This window comes from Tiliqua scincoides, chromosome 9 (assembly GCF_035046505.1).
Source record: "Tiliqua scincoides isolate rTilSci1 chromosome 9, rTilSci1.hap2, whole genome shotgun sequence".
NCBI lineage: Eukaryota > Metazoa > Chordata > Lepidosauria > Squamata > Scincidae > Tiliqua > Tiliqua scincoides.
In genome coordinates, this window is record NC_089829.1 from 355,200 (window position 1) to 372,553 (window position 17,354).

At 49.6% G+C, this 17,354-nt stretch overlaps 2 protein-coding genes across 4 annotated transcripts in view; one reads left to right on the plus strand and one right to left on the minus strand.

Annotated features, from left to right (window-relative positions):
- TMCO4 (transmembrane and coiled-coil domains 4) overlaps positions 1 to 2,398 on the plus strand; it is a 28,488-nt gene extending 26,090 nt beyond the window's left edge. For all 3 annotated transcript variants that reach the window (XM_066637348.1, XM_066637349.1, XM_066637347.1), the window contains exon 14: positions 268 to 2,398. In XM_066637348.1, the coding sequence (XP_066493445.1) occupies positions 268 to 684 (417 nt within the window). In that variant the 3' untranslated portion in view covers positions 685 to 2,398. The remainder of the gene's footprint in view (positions 1 to 267) is intronic.
- A 1,018-nt stretch (positions 2,399 to 3,416) lies between these two features.
- HTR6 (5-hydroxytryptamine receptor 6) lies at positions 3,417 to 16,463 on the minus strand. The gene is made up of 3 exons (XM_066637885.1): positions 15,735 to 16,463; positions 4,353 to 4,511; positions 3,417 to 3,818 (listed from the first exon to the last, which is right to left on the minus strand). Exons 1-3 carry the CDS (start codon positions 16,461 to 16,463, stop codon positions 3,417 to 3,419), a joined length of 1,290 nt encoding a protein of 429 aa, XP_066493982.1.
- Positions 16,464 to 17,354: the final 891 nt, after the last annotated feature.

The window sequence follows — 17,354 nt, forward strand, 5'->3', positions numbered from 1 at the left end:
CAGAAGCCCCCCACTCTCCTCTCTCCACCCCACATCCATCTTTTCAAGCCCAAGAAGCAGGTGGTAGAGATGGCGATTGGCACGCTGCTGGGTAGCAGGGTTAGAACTTGGTGTGCCAACTTGGGTGCCAGTGAAACTTGCACTGTGCCTGAAAATAAAAACAACACAGCCATGTTCTCCCTCCAGGGCCATCTGCTGTTGTGGCCTGAGGCGCTCATTTCGGGTCTCTGTGTCCCCCTCAGAGCACTTTTTTGTGGTTCTTTCCAGGTCAGTGGCCACCTGGACTACATGAAGCAGATGGACACGATCCTGAAGGCCGTGGGTGTCAAGACCTGTGAGTGTCGCCTGGAAGAGCAGGGGAGTCTTGCCTGTCTCTCTGATGAACCCAAGCAGGGCCCGGAAGTGAGTCTACACAGCCCTGCCCAGGAGAAGCAAAGCAGGCGGGGAGGACAAGAGAATGGCAAGGACTACTGGTCATGGGAGCCAGTATCCAGCCATGGATCCTGCCCGCAAGACCCACCGCAGGAGGCAGATGTGGAGCAGAAGAGCATCGCCGATGCCGAGAGTAGCCAGAAACTGCCAGACCAAGAAGGTTCATTGGCCATTTGTTCTGCACGTTCCCCAGAACTTTCTGGAGTAACTGACCAGCATATTTGTTCTGCAAGTGCTCCGACGCTTACATAACATGAGAGATAACTTGGCATGATGGTGGTGGTCATATTTGCCCTGAGTCTGCCAGAAATCTCTGCATTGCAGCCGTAGTGCTTATGGCAGGAAGTTAAGAATATAATGAATCACTTTGTAAGGGAGGTTACCTCTGCTGTGCCTCGGCTCTGAAGTTCTTGGGGGCACCTGAGGCACCTGAGAGATGACCTCCCTTATTGTTTCCCCTGGCAGTGTTGTAATGGGAGGTAGACTGGTTCTGGACATGGAGGCTCCATTGTCCTCTGGCAACTGCTGGCTGTTGGTAAACCTTTCCTCCTCTATGAGTATCTGTAATCCAGAAGAGCCATCTAAGCCAGTGGCCTTTTGCCACATGCAACAAGTTCCATGTTGTAGGGAACAAGTTGCTTCCCTATTTTGGTTCTGGACCAGCTTCCAGCCCTTCTGCGTTGGGTGAGTTCTAATTCAATGAAGAGGAAAGGTCTTTGTCTTTGAATATGGATGCTGCATTCTTGGTTATTGTGGCTAATGACTGCCTATTGTCTGGCATATGGAGCTGCCATGCAGAGTCTGACCTTGTCTTTGCCTAGCCTTGTGCTGTGTGCCCTGCCTGGTAGCAGCTGTCCAAGATTAGAAGCCCTTTGAACTGCAGGCGGGAGGGGTGGAACCTGGGACCTTCTGCATGCAAAGCGCCTGCTCTTCGCTGTTGAACAATGGCCCTCTCCCTATAACTCACCCTGTGCCAGTGAGTTCCTTAGGTTAGGTTCAGGGCAGCCTCCAAAGAGCAATTTTTTTTTTTTGGAGGAAAGAGCAAGAGACAGACTCAATGAAATCTGTGGGCTTTTTTGTTTGTTTGTTTTGTTTTTTAAACAAATCTATTTATTTACAAATGTACAGACTGGAAAAGAACAATATAAAAAAGCAGCTGAGATCAGGAAGGACTTGGGTCCATGGCAGAATTGATCCCTCCCTAGGCCACTTCTTGTGAACTTCACTTCCTGGGCTCCTGAGGAAGCTAGAGCACAAATCTACTGGGAAGCCCTCCTCCCCTGACCCCCATGTAATCCCTATTCATTTCAGGGGGTCCTACCTCAGGAGAGTTCCCAAAGTGCCTGGACTTTTCAGCGTTGCTTCACGAAGCTCTGAGAAAATTCTTGGATATGATCCATCAGGGTCCAAGGCAGAATGATGCAGAATGACCCCCAGGTGGTTTTGATGCATGATCTGTGGGATGGGTGCAGCCCCCTTGCTGTAGGTAGGCAGGCTTCAGTCTCTTCAGTGCCTGGGTGGGAGACCCCTGGGAACCCACATACAAACTGCCTGGAGCCCCGACCTGGCAGACAGACAGGGTGCCAATTTAGCGGAGGTGACCATGGGTTGTGGAGCCAAATAAAATGATGAATAATGTCGCACCCGCACAGAAGCGCCAAGATGGACTCTCGCTCACCAGTGGTCCTGCTGACCACAGTGCGTCCCCCACTCGCTCGGTTCTCACCGCCTCTCCCCCGCAGCCAAGCCCTTCAACTCACTTTTTGCACAGTTCAGTCTCTTGTGCACCAGACCCCTGTGGTCATTTCATGTTTTCTGGAAGCAGTTCCAGTTTGTGGACTGTGGGAGCTTCCAGCCATTCACTGTGTTTCATGACTTGTAAAAAACTGAAATGTTGGGCATTATGGAAATTTGCAAGAGAGACCTATGGATGTGTCTGTTGGGAAATAAAGCAACTGACTCTGTAGTCTGCCGTTTTAGTCAGGCTTAGTGTCATTCTGCATGTCCACAAGTCCAGAATGCACATGTGCTTGCAGTGTAGATCAGAATGTACTTGTTTTTTTTACAAAGAAATATAAGAAAAATGTCAAGTCACAGTTGGATACACTGGGTGGGATGTTCCCTCTTGAGCAGACAGTGTGAAAAGCCTTCTGTTGCTGCTTGGTGACTGTGCAGCTGACGGCATGGTCAGCTGTTGCAAACTCTTGCTTGGAGACTGCGGAGCAGGACTCCAAAGGTGGAAGTTTGGCTCAGGCTTTTCAAAAGTTAAACCAGTCCAGCCAGAATGAGCCAGAGGTACCTGGTTGTGTCACAGTTGCTCAAGTTGGTGGTGGTGGGAAAGAGTGGCAGCATTTTAGGAGGGCCCGAATTCAGCTTTGGCTGTGTTTGAAAAGAAGCGGGGAGGAAAATGTTTATTGCAAAGTGTGTGTGATGCACACTTTGCATGAGGGAGCAACGTCAGCGTGTGGGCTGCATTTTGAGCACGTGTCACAAATCCACAGAGTGTGAAGACGGGTCAACTGTGTGGGAAGTTCTAACATACGAATTCCAGCAAAGTTAACAGCAGTGGTCTCATCTGAGTGTTTTCTCATGGAAAGAAGACGACAGTGCTCGACCGTTCCTGGCACTGACGTGCAAGTTGTGCTAGGGGGACAGAAATGAGCTGCGGAAAGGAGAAAAGGCAGCTGTTGTGCCGGGAGGTTCTGCGAGGGGTGCACCATGTGCGTATCATTGGATGCGCTCCCCCCGCTTTGCACTGCATCCTGAAGCTTCCCTCTTCTTCTAACAGGTGTTCCACTTGTGCAGGGCAGAGTTAAGCGTTTTGGCACTGACCCGGGAAACAGCGTGGACCAGGCTCACTGCTGACAGGGGCAGCCTGAGCTGATTGCCCAGGTGGCCTGCTCATTGTGAGGCAGCAGGACAGGAGTCTGCTTGGAGGGCTGGTGGATCACAATGCACTCAGACAGCTTCCTGGATGAACAGCCTCAGTCCATGGGGGTGTTCAGCGGGTGGGGCTCTTGGTCCAGTTGCTCCGGGTTGAAGAGGGTCACGGAGTCTGCTCCCGTGGCCGGCAGGGACCCCAGGCGCTGGCTGTGGTGCCCATCAAGGTGGGTAATGGAGTCAGCTGAGTCCGTGTCCCCCTGCAGGGTCAGAACGTTCTTGAGGGACACACCTGGCCGGGGCCCGCTGTTGGAGTTCCTCATGGAGAGTGAGACAGGGGTGGGCCGGTGTTCCCAGGCACGCCGACAGCAGGGTAGGTACTTGGCCATGGCCCGCTTGAAGTCCCGCATGAAGAGTGGGTAGATGATGGGGTTCATGGTGCTATTGCAGTAGCCCAGCCACGTCAGCATGTCGAAGAAGTCTGCAGAAACACAGTTGCAGGCTGCCTGGAGGAGAGGAAGGGACGGAGGGAGGGTGAGAGAGACATCCAGGCCTTGAATTGTGGGTGCCTTGCAGAAAACTGTGACCCCAAAGAGGAGCCTGCCAGCTGCATCTCTTTGATAACTTGTTCTGGCCCAGCATCCTTCCAGTCAGCCTCTGCTGGAAGGGGGGGGGTCTCTGCCTGCCTACCTGCAATATTTAGGGCATTCAACCTTTCCCAAGAAAGAGCTGGGACCCACAATGACCCGCCAGTTTCAGCGGTGTCCTGTCATGCTATTTCGCAAACCATAATGTGGGCTTGCCATCTGGTGGTGGTCATATTGTTGTGTATCTCTGGGATGTGATTGCAGCATTCAGGCCGCTCTGTCTCAGCCTCAGTCTTACAGCTCTGCAATGTGGAGATCATGCTTGCTTTTACCCTGCGCAGCGGTTCTAAGGATAACATCAGGACATGCTTGCTGTGCTTAAAATAGGCTGCCTGAGTGCCAAGCAGGAAATCTTCTGACTCCCTGGCACCCACATGCATTGGCATGGCTTACCTGCACCATGTTGCACATGAAGAAGGGGAGCCAGGCCACGAAGAACATGCCCAAGAGGATGCCCAGCGTCAGGCTGGCTTTCAGGGCCCGCTTGCTGTGCTTGTTGGCAAACTTGCGGTTGTCACTTGTGGCTGTCAGTTGGCTGTGTGCCCTGTGACCCTGAGGAGGAGAAAAAGTGTGTGAGGGATCTACAGGCATCTACCTGCCTCTCTCTGGTATCAGCCTCATCCCCAACGGCCAGAAAGCCACGTGAACCCCAGCCCAGATGAGACGCTTCTCCACTGAGATGCAGACTGAAAGCCTCTCCCCAGTGAGAGTGATGCCACTGGCTGAGACCTTCTCCTAGCTCAGTCTTGTCCGACCGACTGTGGCTCTCCAGAATCCTTGCAAAATGCTGTCAAGCAGGGGAGGAAGGCCACAGCCCCTCCCCTGTTGACTGTCACCCATGTGATATTTGAAGATAGACTGCTTCTAAAATTGAAGATTCTGTTTAGCCACAAGCACAAAAAGCAGAGCTGTGGCTGAATCAACCTGCAGTTCCATCTACCCCAATATCCTGTTTCCAATAGCACCCTCCAACTGGGCAGGAAGACAGCACTCCTCCCTCCCCCCCCAACACTGTTTGACCCCAACATTTGGTGATCAGACATACTGGATATGGAGGCTCCATATAGCCAACTTGGCTACGTATTGGCTGCCATTCTCTGCAAGGTTGACCCAATGTTTGCTGCCATGTCTTGTTTCAGATCTTGCTCCAGAAGATCTTCCTCCTTTCTGCTGCTGCCTGCTTGCCAGCCATGTTGCCATTCCAACATGCAACATTAGCAAGGCCTGCCAAGATTTTGGACTGACAATCAGCCTTAAGAAAACACAGGTCGTGGTTCAGGATGTGGATTCACCTCCCTGCATTACAATCTCTGTGCATGAACTGGAGGTTGTCCATGACTTTGTGTACCTTGGCTCAATGATCTCCAACACTCTTTCTCTCGATACCAAGCTAAACAAACACATCGGTAAAGCAGCTACCACGTTTTCCAGACTCACAAAGAAGAGTCTGGTCCAACAAGAAGCTGTTCCAACAAGAAGCAGGACAAAGTTCCAAACAACACAGTCCTGGAACGTGGTGGAATCCCTAGCATGTATGCACTGCTGAAACAGAGACGCCTGCGTTGGCTCAGTCATGTCGTGAGAATGGATGATGGCCGGATCCCAAAGGATCTCCTCTATGGAGAACTCGTGCAAGGAAAGCGCCCTACAGGTAGACCACAGCTGCGATACAAGGACATCTGCAAGAGAGATCTGAAGGCCTTAGGAGTGGACCTCAACAGGTGGGAAACCCTGGCCTCTGAGCGGCCCGCTTGGAGGCAGGCTGTGCAGCATGGCCTCTCCCAGTTTGAAGAGACACTTGGCCAACAGTCTGAAGCTAAGAGGCAAAGAAGGAAGGCCCATAGCCAGGGAGACAGACCAGGGACAGACTGCACTTGCTCCCAGTGTGGAAGGGATTGTCACTCCCGAATCGGCCTTTTCAGGCACACTAGACGCTGTTCCAGAACCACCATTCAGAGCACGATACCAGAGTCTTTCGAGACTGAAGGTAGCCAACACACATGCCATTCCAATGATAGCCACAGGAGGGCAGACGTCCCTGCTGCATGTTTGCCACCCTAGGAATGATCCCAGCACTCCAGAGAATTCCTTATTGTTCTACCTTTATTTAACATTTACTACCGGGTCACAGCAGTACACATGACATTTGTATTTTATGAATTGAGGGTTGGTTTGGCTTCAGAGGGATGTGAAATTTGCCTTCCAACAAGTAGCTGAACTTTCTTTACAAAGCAAGTTTCCAGTCCTCATGGGTTTGTGGAAAAGCATAGATGCAGGTCTGCTCAGAGTGGGTAGCATTTCCAATGGACTATAGGACCACCATGGATCCTTCATATAATGTCTGTTGCACCTTTTAATTCTATCCATCCCCATGTCCCGTTGGCCATTCCACTCCATTCTTTCTAAACTTCCTTCTTTTTAACCTGACCTATAAGAGCATCCAATTACCCTAGCTATTCACCTATAGGGTGAGAAATTTCTGCTAATCAAATTTCGATCATCACCTTGTCTTATGTCCGAGGTCACTTAGTCGGCTGTTCAAGCAACTCACAGCACCAGAGAAGTAATGCAGAGATAATTAGAGGGCTGTTAATCTCTAAGGCAACCCTTCCAGGGCAAAGCTGCAGCCAAAGTTAACTTTTTATTTTCCTCCTGAGAAAAAGCCAGAGCTGAAGTCTTCTTTGAAATCAAGTAAGTCTCTTTAGAAGACTCTGCTGCAGCCTCGTTCCTTTTTGCAAATGGTTGCATTTGGCAGAGGTCTGTTTTTTTAAACACCAGGAAGTAATCCTCCTTTCCATTTGAAACAAAGTCACAGACTACAATTCAGTGCACCATTGTTTAAAAATAACACCCATGGAAAGCACTGGGTCTACTTCTGAGTAAATAGGGTTGCAACCATGTGCAGCTGTACTTGCTCAAAGTCATTCCTTATTGTTTGTCTCTCCACTGTAAATTGAATTGCACACTTTGTATGTTATATGCAGAGCCTCTGGCTTAACGCACCAGGCACTTTAAAGGAGGATTTGATTAATGGTTCGCCTGCAGTGGTTCCCAACCTTTTTTCACTTGGCAACCTAATTCCATAAATTATACCCCTCATATTAGCTAAATGTTTGTAATTTATATGAATAATCTCCTCTATATGAAACCCCAGACTTCATGTATTCATCACAGTATTTTTCTCTTTTTATTTGTTTGAAGAACTGAAGACTCTGCCTTTACACTGTTTTGCACCAGAAGTGTCCTGAGAAATTCTTGGTGATTTATCACTTTCCATATTATGTTTCAGCTTTTTGACTGTGCTGGTTTTCAATCACTGATTTATACATGAACTGAGGACAAAAACTAGCAATTGGTGGGGCTTTCACAGCCAACTAGCTACTTCCCTTCCTGCCTTGCTGGTCCTGCAAGGCATTCTGGAGCACTACCTACCTTTTTCTGCCATTATTCAATTCTTTTTCAAGTACCCCTAAAGGTCTTGTTGAATACCCCTTGGGGTACATGCACCCCAGGTTAGGAACCACTGTTCTACTGGTATGTTGTTTATAGTGCACTTACTCTGATAGTGTTTACAAAAAGGTGAAGGTATCTTATGATCTTTTACTATATTTTGAATAAATTAGAGACTGTACAGTTCTTAGGTAACAATTGCTAGTAGGTTATTTTTCAGGATCTGGCCTCAGGCAAAATCAGACAAAACTATAGTCAGACACCCCCGCCCCTAAGGTTAACCCCAACTTATCTGAGGGTCATAGAAAATGCCATGGTTTTTCACTCAAAACCTGCCCTTGACTTATCTGTGAGGTTGACATATAGGTGGGTGCCTGCGGTAGTAAAAAATGGAATGTTGGCAGCAAGATTATTGTACCAGTTGCCCCTCAGCATGTATCGAGTCTCAGAAGGAATTCCAAGGATCAGATTTGTGTTTTCTCTGTGCATAATTTGACCAAGGTGTACAATTTAGCAACAGGGATATGAGCTGTATTTGCAAATTAATCACTAAACAGCTGGGGGCAGGTTTTGATGCACAGGGCTGAGATTTGGACAGCCTTATTTGATTTCAGATGCTTTGATTTCAGGCTTGCTGTAGTCTTAAGCTTGACCTTCCCTTTCAGGCGGTGTGATGAGAACATGACCAGGTTGCTGCTTAATCAGACCAACGGGCCATTAATTCCAGGGTCCTGCTTCCCACAACGTCTCATGAGCAGGACATGAAGACAAAAATCATCCCTGGTGCACGTTCTCCAGCAACTGGTTTTCACAGGTAGACTATCTCTGAACCTGAAGGTTCTACATAGACCTAATGTCTAATAGCCCTGGATAGACCTTTATACCTCCATTAGTTTATCTAATCTCCTTTCAAAGCCACAGAAACTAAAACCAATCACCACCTCCTGTGGCAGGTAGTTCCTTAAAATTAATTTCATGTCATGCAAAATAAGACTTTGCCCTGCCTGCTCTGCCTCTCCCACCGAACAGTTTCTCTTGCCAGCTATTGAATTGCAAATTATATGACACTGGCTTTGACATCTTGCAGAGGCACCTTCATCGAAGTCTTAGACATAGGCAAACACTTAATTTCAATTTTAAAGGCAGGCAATTAGTCAGCTCAGAATTTCTTAATAGGGCTGCCCTGTTAGAAGCGAAGTCAGAGCTGATCATATTCATATTGGTTGCTGCTGTCCATGGTACTGAAATTCCTTCAGTACCATGTTCTTCTAAGCTAATGCTTAGAGAAGCAGTTGGAGAGAAAATTAGTTGGAAACTAGACTGGCTTCTGAATCATGACTGCAGGGAAGCAGTGGTGGGAGAGGAAGAGGACTTTCCACAGCTTGTGGGCTCCCCAGAGGCAATGGGAAGGGGTCCCTGTAGGATGAGGGATGCTGGACCAACTAAGCCTCGGGCCTGATCCGGAAGGGCTTTTCTTATGTGCCAATGGCCAGCAGTGATGAATACCAGGAAAGTGCTACATCCCTTTTCCCTGCCCTGGGATGCAAAGGCTGTGAGGTTTTCCTTGACTCCTGGGGCCAAAGAGTCTGGCTACTACCAGTGTTCCTGAAGGAATATTGTAGAGCTGGAAAAGGTGCACAAGAGACAAACGAGCACAATCACTGGAGCACTTCAGTACGAGGTAAGGCTACAATCTGTGGGGTTTCTGGAGATTTGTGCGAGATTTAGGAGGTGTCTTCACACAGCATGTAGTCGGTTGGACTCACTGCTACAAGATGTGGTTGGCTTAAAAATGGGACTAGACAAATTGCAATGTCCTGATGGCTTTTCTCTCCCTCTGGGTTCAGCAGCAGCATCAACCTCCTGCTGAATTTCTGTTGCAGGGAACCAGAGGTGGGGGAGGGTTATGCCTCTCCAGCTTGGAGGTATCCAGTGAGCCACTTTGGGAAATGGGATGTTGGACTACAGGCCAGTGGGTCTGATCCAGCAGGGCCCCTCTTATTGGGGAGGCGTATAGCTCCTGATTTGCATGCAGAAGCCTCCGCGTTCATCTCTATTTAAAAAATAATCTCTAGTGACAGGTTTTGGGAGGACTAAAACCTTCCTTCCTAAAAACTTGGAGAGCTGCTGCCAGTCAGTGTCTAGGACTCTGACTGAGATGGACCAAGTGTCTGGCTCAGCAGGCAGTAACTTTGTGCGTGCCTGTGATGGTCCCGAAATTTGCCACGTCCTTTCCAGCACACTTGGTTCTGTCCAAAAGCGGGGTGATGAGTCTGGCTTGTGTTTTCTAGCTGCAAATGTCTCACAGTGAGACTTTTAAGTGAGGGCAAGGGTGCTTGTTCAAAATGCAGTCATGGGGCCAAAACAACTGTATATTAAGAACAGGTAGGATAAGCAGAGAAAGGGGCATTTTCAATTATCGCTGCTTGCCAAAGGTGCTGAGAGCCATTCAGCGCAATCCTAACCCCTTATGTCAGTGCTTTCCAGCAATGCAGCTCCGAGGGAAGGAAACAAACATTCCCTTATTTTGAGGAGGCCTCCTTGAGTGACCCCCAACTGCAGGATGCAGCACATGTCCCATTGGCACTGCTATGTCAGTGCTGGAAAGCACTGACAGAAGGGGTTAGGATTGCGCCCATTGTGGGTTTTTTTTTTTTTATGATTAAGGCATACAGTAAATGCCACTGTTGTCGTGCTTTGTATTTAGAAGCATTCAAAAAAAGTCACAGTAGGGCTTTCAATTCTTCACTCCTGCTGATAAATTGGAGTACAGGATTCCAGCTTCTCTGCATCTCTTCTTAAAAGTATTATTTACGAACTAAGCATTTGCAACTGATGGCCAGCAGACCTGTCAACAAAATGTGGACATGCAGCAAAGAAAATGTGTGGGTTTGGAGGGGGGGGGCAGCTAAAACGTTAGATCAAAGCATTTAAAGGCAATTAAGTTTGTTTTCCTCCTGCAGGATATGAAGCTGAGAAAGTGACTGAGTTAAATCTTTCAATCTCCTTGGTGAATTACCTCCTCTTTTTAAGGGGAAGGAAAAGCCTATGCCTGATGCGCGTGCATTTGCAAAAATGCATGGAGAGGCATCGGGCATGACTAATGAGCTCATAAACCCAGATGAAGCTGCTTCAGAAAGCCAAGGAAATCATGACGGTATTGCCCTCCCTGAGCTCCAGAAAAGTTTTTGTTCCTGAAAAGTTCCTCACAAGTTTGCAGGGCTTGATAAATGCATCTGGGCAGGTGAGCTTTGTTCATGGAGGAGGGACCAGGATGTTGTGTTTATGTGTGTTGCTATCTTCTAACCAAATCCTGTGGTATCAAGGGTCTAATCACAGAGGCGCTTAATCACTCAATTTCACCCAATGGAGTGCTCACTTTAGTTGTAAATAACAAAGTCGTGGGTGGGGGTGGGGGGCTTTAGTAGTTTGCCCAAAAACCAGTCCTAGGGATGATGATGATGATGATTGATTAACCGTATTTATATACCGCTTTTTAACAAAAAATTCACAAAGTGGTTTACAGAAAAAAAAATCAAATAAAAATCAAATAACTAATAACTAAATAACAATCCCCTTTTAAAGGCATCTAAGCCTGATGCTATCATCACATCCTGTGGCAATGAGTTCCACAGACCAACCACACACTGAGTAAAGAAATATTTTCTTTTGTCTGTCATAACTCTCCCCACACTCAATTTGAGTGGATGTCCCCTGGTTCTGGTATTGTGTGAGAGGGAAAAGAGTGTCTCTCTATCCACTCTGTCCATCCCCTGCATAATTTTGTATGTCTCAATCATGTCCCCCCTCAGGCGTCTCTTTTCCAGGCTGAAGAGGCCCAAACGCCATAGCCTTTCCTCATAAGGAAGGTGCCCCAGCCCAGGAATCATCTTAGGGTGCAAACCTAACCCCTTATGTCAGTGCTTTCCAGCACTGGCATTGCTGTGCCAATGGGGCGTGTGCTGCATCCTGCAGTTGGGTGTCACTCACGGAGGCCTCCTCAAAGTAAGGGAAGGTTTGTTCCCTTACCTCAGAGCTGCATTGCCCTTATGCCCTTAGGGATTGCGCCCTAAGTCGCTCTCTTTTGCACCTTTTCCATTTCCACTATGTCCTTTTTGAGATGCGGTGACCAGAACTGGACACAATACTCCAGGTGTGGCCTCCAGGATTTGTACAACTGTTGAACTGTGGTTGTCCTGTAAGTTTCCAATTTGTGTCTGGGAGTCAAATAATTACTTTGAGGCTTGGGCACACCAAGTTCAACTGGTGACATAATCATCTCATGGCTCAGTGGTGGAGCCCCTGCTTTTTGCATCCCAACTATCCCAGGTTCAGTCCTGGATGTCTCTGGGAGTGCTGAGAACAATTCCAGTCTGCCACCCTGGAGCATTGGTGCCAGTCAGCGTTGGCAGTTCTCAGCTAGATGGATCAAGGTGCTGACTCAGTTGGGTAGTTTCCTAGCATTGTTCTGTTGTTTTGGGTTGGTCCATTAGGTGGTGGTAGTATGACAGAAGGGCAGCTGGGATTGTGGGGAGGCCAGGCTCTTGGGACTAGACTCCAGAGGGGCTGGAAATGTGTTGTTTTTAAAAAAGAAAGGACAGCCAAGATTCCCAAGAAGTTGAATTCTGCATTCAGCATGATGTTCTGTCGCAGGGGTGTGTGTGCGCTGTACCCATTGCACACACACCCTCTGGGCAGAGCTCCACTTCCTTGTAACAAGCTCGTTGGTGCCTAAATGATTTTGGCAAATTAAATTTCACTTGCCTGAAACGTTAATCATTTGTCAGAGGGTGACGTTGGGCAGCAGGGCAGTTGTGCTGGTGGCACAGAGGCATCGGAGCCTTCCCAGAGCTGGGCAAACGACTTTGTCATTTATTCCAAACCTCGCAAATGCAAAAAACTGCTTGGACTTGCCTGGCTTCCTGCTAGTTGGGTGCCGACTGAACTGGGCACTGGGGTTAATTTGATTTTCCAAGTGAGGCAAAACACTTGTCAAGCCAAAATCCAGGCTGGACTTGCTGAAGCCTTTGCAGAGGCAGAGTGCCAAAGTGGATAAATCTTGCCCATGGCTGGCAAGGCATTTGGGCCTTTCTGGGATGTCCATAGTTTGCAGTGCGGTGATGTCAAGAGCTGTGGAAGGGCAAAATGCTCTTTTTCTTCAGGCAGATCCTGCCAGCTCCATGACTTAGAACAGGGGTCTCCAAACACCGGCCCGGGGGCCAGATGTGGCCCACGAAGAGCCTCTATCCAGCCTGCAGCCAGCCTCTGATCCCCTGAGAGCCTCTGGCCCAGTTGACCAAACACAATCCGAGTTGTGCTTGTGGGGTGGAGGAAGGGGGTCCATTTAAGTATGTGCTTTATTTCTCGGGCTGTGTTGGTGCTTGGAGACATCCTGGGCATTTGAGCCCATTCATTCATTTCAATCATCCTTCTAAGTTCCATCTCTAATGTACTTATTTAAATTTTATATTTAATTTTTTTTCCAGCCCTCAACACTGCCAGATATTTGATGTGGCCCTTCGGCCAAAAAGTTTAGAGACCCCTGACTTAGAGAAACAACTGGGTGATGATCTGCAGTGCACTTTGGTGCTGCCTACGGCCTCACAATGAAGCTTTACAGGACAACATATCCGAGGACTGATTCAAACTCTGCTGGACAGAAAGCATTTTATTGGGGCCAGTTTGACACATCAAGCACTGAGCTCATCAAGCATCAAGCACAGACTCACGGAACTGGCGCAGTGGCCTGTCTCTGGCTGAGGCTGCTCATGTCTGAGTTGGGTTTGTAGCCCGTTACTGTGCCAAGCATGTAGTGACCTTTGAAATGAGTCCAGGGTGGAGAGCTGCTCAGGTCAGATCCTCCCCTCTGACAGCGCACAGCCTTCCCTCCTGAGCCCCATTCAGAAGGAAGATGAAACCAGCTATGTGCCTCCCTCTGGCGTGACTTTGCCCAATTCCCCTTTAAAGCCATTGCCACATCTTGTGGCATTCTGTTCACCAGTAAACAGAAACAGTTGGAGCACATGAAATTCTTTGGTCATCACTGCCCGGGCCTACTGCACTCTTCCGCCCTGTGTGTCTGTTCTGCCTGTGGCACGTGGCACTTGGGGGGAGCTGCCTCTTCCCCTCCCCGCCCAGACTAGCAGGGCCTCCATAATCTTGAACAATGGGTTTGACAGCTTTGCCTCCTCCTTTGACAAGCTTTTGTCTTGACTACTGCAGTTTCCCTTCTCCGGAAGAGAACAAAAGACTGAGGGAGAGAGAGAAACGCAGCAGCCAGAGAACAGCTTCTCCCACAAAATTGGGGGGGGGAGCACATTTCTTGCCATGTTTCAACAAGCAGCCCCAGGCCCTTTTCTGCCCTGCGCACACGGAGCAGGAAGGCCAAATTCACTCTGGAATTAACTGCCACGAACTGCTGGTGCTGAGCTTAAATAGCTGTCTGCTTACTTTTTGAAGAGTGTTGCTAAAGTCACTGTGACTAGGCCCATAGGACAGCTTGTCGCCAAGAAAGCTGAACAAAACCTCCATGTGCAGGAGCAGCCTACTTCTGATGAGGGGCTGATCAACAAGCCATCCCCTTTGTGAGCATCGCAGTCTGCTTGCCATTGTTGGAAACCTTCCTTCCTTCCTTCCAGAGGTGAAGGACCTTTGGCCGTTTCCCAACAGCATGAAGAGGGATCAGGGATCAACATGTTCTTAAGAGATCAGACTTCACATAGGCTAATGATTCAGGAAGGCTTGTGAGAGGCAGAGATTTATCTGATCACGCTTCTCCAAGGCAGCTTCCCTCCTGCAGACCAGACTCTCCCCAAGCTCACTTGTTCTCTTTCTGCAATTAGAGTATCCCCCACCACCCAAAAAGTCATACAAACAGTAATGGGGGAGCAGAAGAGAGGAATTGCACCAAGCTGGAAGCAGGACAAAAAGTAACCCCTGACCCAGAAATTCCCCCCTCCCTGGAGGTTTGAGCAGTGCCAGCCTGACAATTCCTCCACACTGAGGAGGTGGACTGTTTACTTCTGGTTCTTTGAAAACCACAAACTTCCTGTCCGCAGATCCCTAGATGGGGAGGAAGAACCAGAGTGAGTGACCATACAGGTGACCAGCGGTGTGCAAACATAATTTTGATTTCCATCTGGTTTTTAAATTGTCTTATTAGATGAGTGAAACTTTGTCCCTTTTTTGAATGTGACTATCTGTTGCTTTTATTTGATTTGTTTATTTGAGATGATTTATTTCAGATAGGTGCAGAACACCAGATGGATGTAGGAGATGAATGCCGAGATCCTAAATGCAGTTTCTTGGGAGTAAGTCCTGGTGTCTTCCATAAGGCTTACTTCCAGGAAAAATGTGTTTAGGATTGAAAGGGAAAGTGTGTGCATTTCATATGATGGTGAATTGAAAGATATTTGTTCTATGAGCTGTCTTGAATAAACAGGAAAAAGTGGGATAACAATAAATCAATTGTTAATTTTGAATAATAACACACTTATTCATTTTGTGTTTTCAGATATGAAAAGAAAAGTAACCATCTACATTTGAAGGAGCACATCTCCCCCCCCCCCCCCCCCCCGGGTTCCAGCTTGAGTCGCTGAACTGGGTTCCTTGGAAGAAGACAAGGCCAGAGGAACGGGTTGCGCCAAAGTGTTGCAATGAGCAACCTCTTTGAAAGGTGGGTGCTTTCTGCCTGATGACTGACTGAACCACCAGTTGCCCCTGGTGCAGATCCAAAGCAGATGGTATGCCGGAGAGCAGTGACTCAGGCGAGGGGGCCGCAGGCGAAGAGCAGAGTGGCTTGTTTTGCTCAGTTTCTCATCAGAGTCATTTGAGTGATTTAATTTCTCTCAGTGCCACATGATTTGGGAGCGAATGGCCTGCCCTGAAGAGGAAGTCCACTTTCATACTAGGACACACTGCAGAGAACTCTGGGGTGTGCCCCATGAAAGACATTGCAGAATGAGCATCTCTGAGTATGAGCAGAGCAGAGCGCATTTCCTTCTCCGCAGAGTAAGTGCTGGTGTCGCATAGCTCTGGGCTTAAGGGCAGGTCTGGGCCTCAGTGCCTGTTGCCCCCTGTCAGAATCCAGTTTCCCAGTCCAGTTTGTTTGACCCCCAGGCCTTGGCCCCAGTCCCTACTGCAATTAAGCAAAGAATGTCACACGGAAACCATATTTGCCCCTCCTCCATATCCCTTCCTGCCCCCCTGTGTTGTCAATCTTAAGTTAGTTTGTAGATTGTAAGCGGCTTGGGGCAGGGCCCAAGTACCACTTGCGTTGAGGTGCTGTGGAAAGAATAGCTGGCGCATAGAGGTGTGTTATATTACCTGTTCCGTTGGTTCGTCAGCCGTGATGACCACGTTGTTGGTGAGTGAGGCCACCTGGACGGCCTGCTTCCTGGCAGCCAGGAGGATGCGGCAGTAGGTGAAGAGGATGGCGATTGCTGGGAGGAAGAAGGTCAGGCCAGAGGCGATGAGGGCGTAGGGCAGACTGACCAGGAGCCGGCATTCCTCCTCCTCAGGGGCCGAGGTGGCGTTGAGCGGCCGGAGGGCAAAGTCCGCCTTGTGCCAGCCCATCTTGATGGGCCAGAAGGAGACCAGGGCAGCCAGCGTCCAGGTGGCCAGGACAAGGAGCAGGGCCCGGCAGGAGGTCATGCGCAGCTTGTAGCGCAGCGGGGAGATGATGAGCAGGTAGCGGTCCAGGCTGATGACGCACAGGTTGAGGATGGAGGCACTGCTGCACATCACGTCGAAGGAGAACCAGACGGGGCAGAAGGCGGCGCCCAGCACCCAGCGGCCATAGAGCTGGTTCAGCATGGCCGGGGGCATGACCACGCCGCCCACCATCAGGTCGGACATGAAGAGCGAGACCAGGAAGAAGTTGGAGGTGTTGCGCAGTGCCCGCTGGCTGAGGATCAGCAGGATGAGGCAGAAGTTGCCCACCATGGTCAGCAGGATGAGGAGGCAGAGGAAGGCGGCCACCCAAGAGCTGCCGCTGGGCGCCGGCCACTCCCCGGTCGGGCTGGTGTTGTGGGAGCTCCCAGGCAGCCCTTCCATCGGAGGGACGGGCGGGCAGGAGGGAGGCTGCCGTGCGGGGTGCGTGTCTCGGGGAGGCCAGGCGCCACGATCATCGCCGGGAGCGTGGAATGGCCAGAGCAGGGCTGGGGGACGGTTCTCTCTGCTCTGCCTCCCCCTCTCTGCCTCCCTCCGTCTCCCACTCCTTGCCGGTAGCCAGGGCTGGGCTCTCTTCTCTGAACAGCTCCCTGTGTGGAGGGAGATCCCCGCCAGTCATCCCCATCCCTGTGGCTGGGTGCAGCCTCCTGATTGGGGGCTGGCAGCAGGGGGGCAAGCCCTGCATTTGCCTGAGCTTTCCCCCCCTTGTCCTCTGCCCTGCAGCCCCCTACTCTGTACCTGCCAGATCTCTTGCTTGTCTTCTTCCTCTCTCTGCTTCTGCTGATGCTTCTGTCCAAAGCTGCATCTCGGAAGGAACCAACAATCTTACTGGTGCTTGGGAGAGAGTGAATTTTTGCTCCTACACAAGCGGAAGGCAACGTGAGGCAGGCAGCTGTTGCTGCCAGAAGTCGCAGAACAAGCAGCAGTCCCCAGCACTGCTTTGCCTCTCAAGCAGCCGTTCAAACTGGCCTGGAAGCACCAAATCCGCTCTTCAGAGAAATGAATCCTAGGAAGGACAATCTGAAATAAGCAGGCTGAATTTTCCGGGGACGCAACTGTCCTTTCACACCTGCAGTCTCACAGCACCAGTGAGGATTAAACTGCCTGTTAGTGGAAGGAGAGGAGGAAGTCAGCAGCTAAGACAGTGCTGGGACTGGTCCTAAAAATCTTAGAAGCAACAACATGGAAATAAGTCCAAGGCCTTGTCTAGATAACAACAGGAAAACTGACTTGTGGCAATCACAATCTTAGGACCATGAGAGCAGCGGTGCCAAA

Excerpts from the sequence above, each read along its gene's own strand:
- HTR6 (XM_066637885.1), bottom strand. The coding sequence starts at position 16,463 with ATGGAAGGGCTGCCTGGGAGCTCCCACAACACCAGCCCGACCGGGGAG. Across the intron at positions 4,512-15,734 it reads CTGACGAACCAACGGAACAG|GGTCACAGGGCACACAGCCA; the intron begins GTAATATAACAC and ends TCTCCTCCTCAG. Across the intron at positions 3,819-4,352 it reads TCATGTGCAACATGGTGCAG|GCAGCCTGCAACTGTGTTTC; the intron begins GTAAGCCATGCC and ends CCTCTCCTCCAG.